At 41.5% G+C, this 7,493-nt stretch overlaps 1 protein-coding gene across 2 annotated transcripts in view; it reads right to left on the reverse strand.

Moving 5' to 3' along the window:
• Positions 1 to 7,493, reverse strand: part of LOC104982155 (DNA repair protein complementing XP-G cells) — a 59,749-nt gene that overhangs the window by 12,579 nt on the left and 39,677 nt on the right. For both annotated transcript variants that reach the window (XM_010831472.1, XM_010831471.1), the window contains 4 exons: positions 6,883 to 6,943; positions 3,139 to 3,282; positions 568 to 775; positions 12 to 241 (listed from right to left, as the gene is read on the reverse strand). In XM_010831472.1, coding sequence (XP_010829774.1) covers positions 12 to 241; positions 568 to 775; positions 3,139 to 3,282; positions 6,883 to 6,943 — 643 coding nt within the window. The remainder of the gene's footprint in view (positions 1 to 11; positions 242 to 567; positions 776 to 3,138; positions 3,283 to 6,882; positions 6,944 to 7,493) is intronic.

Genomic DNA, 7,493 nt, shown 5'->3' on the forward strand with positions numbered 1-7,493 from the left:
GGGCTCTTCACATCGCACGGCCTGCGATGCTTGCCCTCCAGCTCGTCTTCTGAGCTACTGCCCAGCAGGGCAGCCTGCATGGCCAGCAAGGTTCGCGGGGAGGGAGGGGAGGCTTCGGGCTCTTTCTTTGGCTTCAGTTTTTCACACGGAGGTGACTTCGTGTCTAAAGCCCCACTATGCTTTTCGCTGCAAGAAGGAAGGGGCTCTGAATCCGCTTCTGTGGCTTTCTTAGCTTGAACACCTTGAGAAAAATTAAAACAGTGTCACTAGGTAGTTCTACAGGGCGACAGCATGCTTCTAGTTAGACGAGTACAAATATACTTGTTCTCATGATGAAGTTATAAATTCTCATTCAACCAGAAACTAGGGATTAATTAATTTTACAGTGGGTTGGTACAGTACTAGTTAATACATTAATGGTTGTATAGATCATCACATTAATAATACTTATAGTTAATAAATTAAGTAGGCCTTCATTCATGTTATCTGCAGGTGGGAGTTTATAGAATTCAGAGACGCGACATACTTTTGGGTTTTAACCATCAAGTAAGTGATGGTGTGTGGTACCTTTTATCAAGATGTAGTGGGAAGTGTCCTCAGAGACCACTCTCCTGGACTCCACCTCCTTCAGAAAGCCTCCTTCATCTTCATACTGCCTTTGGATTTGCCCTGAATGTTGTTGATTCATTTCCTTCTCGACGTTTTCTATGTGTTGGTTTAGATAGTTTTTTTTAAGCAAGCCTTTTAGCTGGTACTGTGAAAAGTCATTGGACTCCTAAAATAAAATAAATAAACAGAATGATTTCATACATTAAATACAGATAGTATTCCCATATTTCCACCCTTTTCCCCAAAGGAGATAACTGAGTTTTTCCATTGGTGCTATTTTTACACTAGAAAAGTAAAATGTGAACAGTAGGGGAAAGCCATAATTGCCTTGTTAAAGAGTAATCTTTCAAACAAAAAGAACTGGGCAAAAGAAAAGAAATCATGAATCCTGTTTATGATTCAGTTATTTACTCAAAAAACATTTATCGAACGTGGGATGCACACCAGGGAGTCTGAAATGTTGACTGTGGCTTAACAGACAGTTTTTTTAAATGCAAGTGAACTGCTGGTCCCTGGTCCACAAAAGACACACAATAAATCATTGTAGTCAGTTATTAATAATACTTAACATTTACAGCGCATCTCCTGAGTAAGGCATTCTTCTAAGAGTTTTAACATACATTATCCCATTTTATACTCAATCACCAAGGAGACAGAGTCATTACCTCCATCCTACAAATGAACAACCTGAGAGTTAAACAGTTTAAGTAACCTCTCTAGAACCGTGTGGTTAGTTACATGGCAGATCTGGGTCAAAGCCAGGTTGCTAAGCCTTATACTAGCTTATTACTAAGATTATGATGATCACTCATATCTCACCAACATTATTATTACCAATATTGCATTTGCCTAATGTACAGACAGTGCAAAGGTCCAACCTATGTGACTCAGAACTTCCCTCAGCTACCAGGATGACAGATCCAATGGGCTGTGCACCATTCTACCCTGGCCAACCCAGCCCAGAGGCTCCACGTTGGCAGAAAGAGAAGAAATGGAGCAAGGCATTGGGACTGACTCTTTTTCTCCCATCTGATACACTGTTGTTTACATAATCAAAATTCTATTTCCTCAAAGACAAGCCAGAGGTCCTTTCACACTCAAGAAATAGAACGCTTGACTGAGGGCTTCAGAAGGCTTCCCTGGTGGCTCAGGAGTCAAGAAGCCACCTGCCAATGCAGGAGAGACTGGTTTAATCCCTGGTCCAGGAAGATCCCACAGCCTGTGGAACAACTAAGCCCATGCCCCACAACTACTGAGCCCGTGCTCTAGCACCCAGGAGCCCCAACTACTGAGCCTGCTCGCCCTAGAGCCCATGCTCCCAACAAGAGAAGCCACCGCATTGAGAAGCCCATGCACTGCAACAAAGAGTAGTTCTCCACGCACCACAGCTAGAGAAACACCGTGCAAAGCAACAAGACCCAGTGCAGCCAAAAATAAATACATAAAAATTATTTTTTAAAAATGCTTGGTTGATAAACTGAGCACGGATTCATCCCTCCCCAGAGGTGAAAATAAAGTTACTTCTGTCCTTTGTACATTATTTCTGTACACCTTGGCATTTTCCTACATTCATGTGCTTCATGGAAAAGCAGAAAGGAATGATGGGAAAAGAAACAGCTCCTGCCTTTTTCATATTTTTCTTATCAATCTAAGAAACGTTCCAAAGTCTGTAGAAAAAAATAAAGCCCCACATCCATTCATTAGCAATATTACAAAATTTATAGGTAAAGTTAACGGAGAATGATATTAGAAAGAACAGGTTGTAGCAGTAGGAAGGAAAACGAGACTCACTCACCAGCTAAACACAGTGACGATGGTGCAGTGAGACCAGGGAACACACTCAACAGAACCCGATTCCACGCACTGCCCCACTTCCCATTTCTGCAGCTGCGGAGCCACCATCAGAGGCTCCAAGCTGAGGAATTTACCACTGAATTCCCTGTTACCACCATCCAGAAAGAGGAAAAGGGAAGACGGGAGTGGTTCAATTCCTGGTCCAGGAAGAGGGAAGAGAAAAGAGGAAGAGGGAAGACTACACTTCTAGCCTTCAGAGGAACAGATACCTGGAATTTCAAGTTAGAACAAACTTCTCCACTGTGATTAGGTTCTATATTACTGCAAATATTCTACAATGTATATGATGGATTAAAATAATTTTCATGAACTAACTTAAGGACTGAACTACTGAGCACCTACTATGTGAAAAATACTGAGCTAAGCGCTGAAAATACAGAAGTGCACAAGGTAGGCACATCTGGGAGCTAAGAATCTAAAGAGATACCAAAGGGACCTGTGAGAACACAGAGCAGGAGACAAGACTTGGTCTTGGTGGAAAGTCAAGAGGTCTTCGGTAAGTGTCTGTAAGTGCCAACTTATACAAAATGATGTTTCACAGGATCACAGAGATATGCAAAGACTGTTTACTGAAAACAACAGATCCTGTAATGTTTATCAATATTCTCTTATTTTAACAAAAAATCTTGCTGACACTCTTAACTGTACACATTAACATGCTATTGTATATTTCACCTCTGGCATCGCTTCAAATAATGTTCTTCTCCGCTTAGTAAATTCCTTCATATCAGTCAAGATTTCATGCTTTACTTCAAGGGGCAGGCTGTTGAAATCTTCAGACTCAATGTCAACTGCATGAGGATTCTGAAAGAACTCTTCCTGTAAAGAGTGAAACATAACACCATGACATTTACATTTTATACACTTAACTCTACTCACCATGCCAGACTTTGTGTGTGTGCTTGTATACAGAGTTCTACATAATCTACAGTAGGCTAAATACAGTTATACATATCTGCAACAGGCATTAAAGTGAACGGACAGGTGAGGGAATACATCCATTTACTCATTCAACAGTACATGAACCGAGAACTTCCAGATGTTCAAGCTGGATTTAGAAAAGGCAGAGGAATCAGAGATCAAATTGCCAACATCTGTTGGATTATAGAAAAAGCAAGAGAATTCCAGAAACGTATCTACTTTTGCTTCATTGATGCTAAAGCCTTTGACTGTGTGGATAACAAGGAACTGTGGAAAATTCTTAAAGAGATGGGAGTATCAGACCACCATACCTGCCTCCTGAGAAACCTGTATACAGGTCAAGAAGCATCAGTTAGAACCCTATGTGGAACAACATACTGGTTCAAAATTGGGAAAGGAATATGTCAAGGCTGTATATTGTCGTCCTGTTTATTTAACTTATATGCAGAGTATATCACATGAAAGGCCAGGGTGGAAGAAGCACAAGCTGGAATCAAGATTGCTGGGACAAATATCAATAACCTCAGATATGCAGATGATACTACCCTTAAGGCAAAAAGCGAAGAGGAAGTAAAGAGCTTCTTGATGAAGCTGAAAGAATGAAAAACCTGGCTTAAAACTCAACATTCAAAAACTAAGATCATGGCATCTGGTCCCATCACTTCATGGCAAATAGATGGAGAAACAATGGAAACAATGAGAGCCTATTTTCTTGGGCTCCAAAATCACTGCAGATGGTGACTGCAACCATGAAATTAAAAGATGCTTGCTCCTTGGAAGAAAAGCTATGACAAACCTAGACAGAATATTAAAAAGCAGAGATATTACTTTGCCGACAAAGGTCTATCTAGTCAAAGCTATGGTTTTTCCAGTAGTCATGTATGGATCTGAGAGTTGGGCCATAAAGAAGGCTGAGCACCAAGAATTGATGCTTTTGAACTGTGGTGTTGGAGAAGACTCTTGAGAGTCCCTTGGACTGCAAGGAGATCAAACCAGTCAATCCTAAAGGAAATCAATCCAAAATATCCACTGGAGGGATTGATGCTGAGGCTGAAGCTCCAATACTTTGGCCACCTGATGCAAAGAACTGACTCACTGGAAAAGACCCTAATGCTGGGAAAGACTGAAGGTAGGAGAAGAAGGGGACGACAGAGGATGAGATGGTTGGATGGCATTACTGACTCAATGGACATGAGTTTGAGCAAGCTCTGGGAGATGGTGATGGACAGGGAGGCCTGGTGTGCTGCAGTCCATGGGGTCACAAAGAGTCGGACAGGACTGAGTGAATGAACAACAACATTCATTAATTCAAAAGAAAAAAGAAATACTTACTAGGCATCTCTAATATACCATGTACTGTTCCAGGTGTTTAAAGTACTTTAGAGATCATGCCAGATAAACTTCTATTCTTAGAAGAAGAAAACACATGATAAACAAATAAATGAACAAGATAATGATGAGAAAACAAAGCAAGTTAATCTGATAGAGTTGATTAGAAGAATAGAAAGAGAAAAAAATATTTGATAAATAGGAAAGACTCCACAAAAAACGACCTGTATTCGCCTGACACTATCACAACAATGTTAATCGGCTCTAGCCCAGTGCAAAATAAAAAGTAAAAAAATAGTAATAATGACCTGTGAGCAGAGACATGAAAGACACCAGAAATCTACTCAGGGAAGAGCATCCAAGGCTGAAGGGACAGCAAGTGCAAAGTCCCTGAGGCAGAGATGAGCCTTATGAATTTGAATAATACTTATAACTGCTTTAGTTAGATACATTTTGTGTTGCTTTTAACCTAGTGGCTCAGTTTGTAAAGAATCTGCCTGCAATTCTTTACCTGGGTTTGATCCCTGGGTTGGGAAGATTCCCTGGAGAAGGAAATGGCAACCCACTCCAGTATTCTTGCCTAGAGAATTCTAGGACAAGAGCACAGAGGAGCCAGGAAGGCTACAGTCCATGGGGTCGCAAACAGTCGGACACAACTGTGCAACTTTCACTTTCTAAAACCAAAAGTGAAATTAACCGTGAGAAATTTCACAGACACACAAAAGTATAAAACTTTTCTAAATTTAACTTGATTACTGAAAGTAATTTAAAACTCTTTATTAGTAAAGGAGACAAAATAATAGTTTGCTTTCTTGTATGTATGTGTGCTATGTGTCTATAGACCAGCAAGCACTTAAAACATGCCAGTCATTTTATTCAGAGCTTCCAGTGTTCTCCCTCAAGAATGATCTCATCACTCCTACAGGGAGGGCATCAAAAATTAAAAAAAAAAAAGCACCATGGAGAAGCTAAGTTGCATCTAAGATCTCAAAACTAGTGAGCAATGGAGCCCAGACTTAACTGCAGGTATCTCTGCCCACAGGGTCCCTGGTCTTCACCAAGTCTGTGCTTTCTTGCTGTGTTAATAAGGCAGTATTTTCATGAGCTGAAGAGCCTTGCAATTTTATCAAAAGTCTTCTAACAGACATACTAAAATATTATTATAAACAGACAAGGGAATCAAAGAATGTTACCTGCTATTGTGAGAAACTTGCAGGAAATTTCAAAAACATGTATCCACAGCACAAGTTCAATTTGTAAGCATGCTAGTCATTAGATGATAGAACATGTCCACAGGTTCTCTGACTCTCTTTTCTGGATGAATTCCCCTCCCATCCAGTAGGTGCTGACCTTACCCGGCAGCCAGTGAACTGCACACCGTGGACAGGAGGCTGCACATCCCTTAAGGCTGTCAGAAAGGGCAGCACAGGCCCAGCAGTCACTTCCTCCTGGGCTCCTGCCCTGGGAACCCAGCGCCGCTGTGCCCGAGCTCAGGACACACAGGCGGGGTTCTGACGGACTGCCAGCATCAACAGCGGGGCATGCAGGAAGGAGGCCTGGAGGGACTCCAGTCCCAGCTCCAGCCTGACTGCACCCACACAGGAGACGCTCAAGGGAACTTCCCCCTGCGCTCATCAACCCCCAGATCAGCGAAGAAGATGATAATAAAAGACAGTCGTCACAGCACTAAGTTATACAGCAATAGATAGCTACAGCCTGTGCAGCAACATACATCTTCATAAATGCGTATGTACCCATGCACCCTTGAAACACACACGCATTTCCAGACACACACACAGATACGCAACCATACAGGGTGGGAGGGCACTAACATACAGCAAAATGCTACTAGAAGTTATTCATGGGCGACGTGCTTTCCTTTATTGTTATATGAGCATTAATTATTATATTCATTTACTGGCTGGTTAAAAAAGAAAGATGGCTTATTTTGGATACCTAGATATGCATAATTCCATATATGTTTGTGAGCATGTGTATATTTTATATATGATGCACACACATATATATACACACAACAAATAAGGTACTGTCTTTCTTATCAAGAACATTCATAAGTCCATACTACTCATTAAAAGCATTCATTTTCATGTTATTCATTTCAAATACTAATAATAGAATAAATCCTGCATTCAAAAATTATTTAAATACCTGTAATGCCTGTTTCTGACTCATCCTTTCTTGCCATTCTTTTTCATCCTCCTCTTCTGAACTGAAAGTCAAACACACCATTTATAATACCTATGATTTAATGATGACTCACAAAAATATTTCTTGAGTGCAAGGCACTGCTAGTTACAGAAGCTACAGTGGTGAATAAGATGGCAAGAACTGCGCCATCTTTGGTCTCACCATATGGTAGGGACACCTGTAAGGGAGCGATCATAGCAAGATCTAACATCTTCCACCACCAGCGCAGAGCAGGTTGCCAAAGGGGCAATTAAGAGTCACCTCACTGCAGGAGCTTTCTGAATTCTCTCGCAATTACATTGCTTGGAGAAAAAAGAAGAAACTAGAACATGTTTTAAGCAAGGACACGACAGTATCAGATTTGAGTTTTAACAGGTTCTACACTACAAATCAGAAACTGGGCCTGATAGGAGTTCCTCCAAAAGGGTAAGATCAGAGATGGAGACAGAAGTGCGGAAGCCAGACCAGTAACCTCGAAACACGGTGATGGCGGCAGCGGGGATTCAAAAGCTGTGTGGCCTCACAGGAGCCCTGGGAAAGGAATGGGGGTGGTCGGGGTTGGGGCGGGGGGG

The sequence above is a fragment of the Bison bison genome, unplaced genomic scaffold, assembly GCF_000754665.1.
Source record: "Bison bison bison isolate TAMUID 2011002044 unplaced genomic scaffold, Bison_UMD1.0 scf7180017864527, whole genome shotgun sequence".
In the NCBI taxonomy this organism is placed as follows: Eukaryota; Metazoa; Chordata; class Mammalia; order Artiodactyla; family Bovidae; genus Bison; species Bison bison.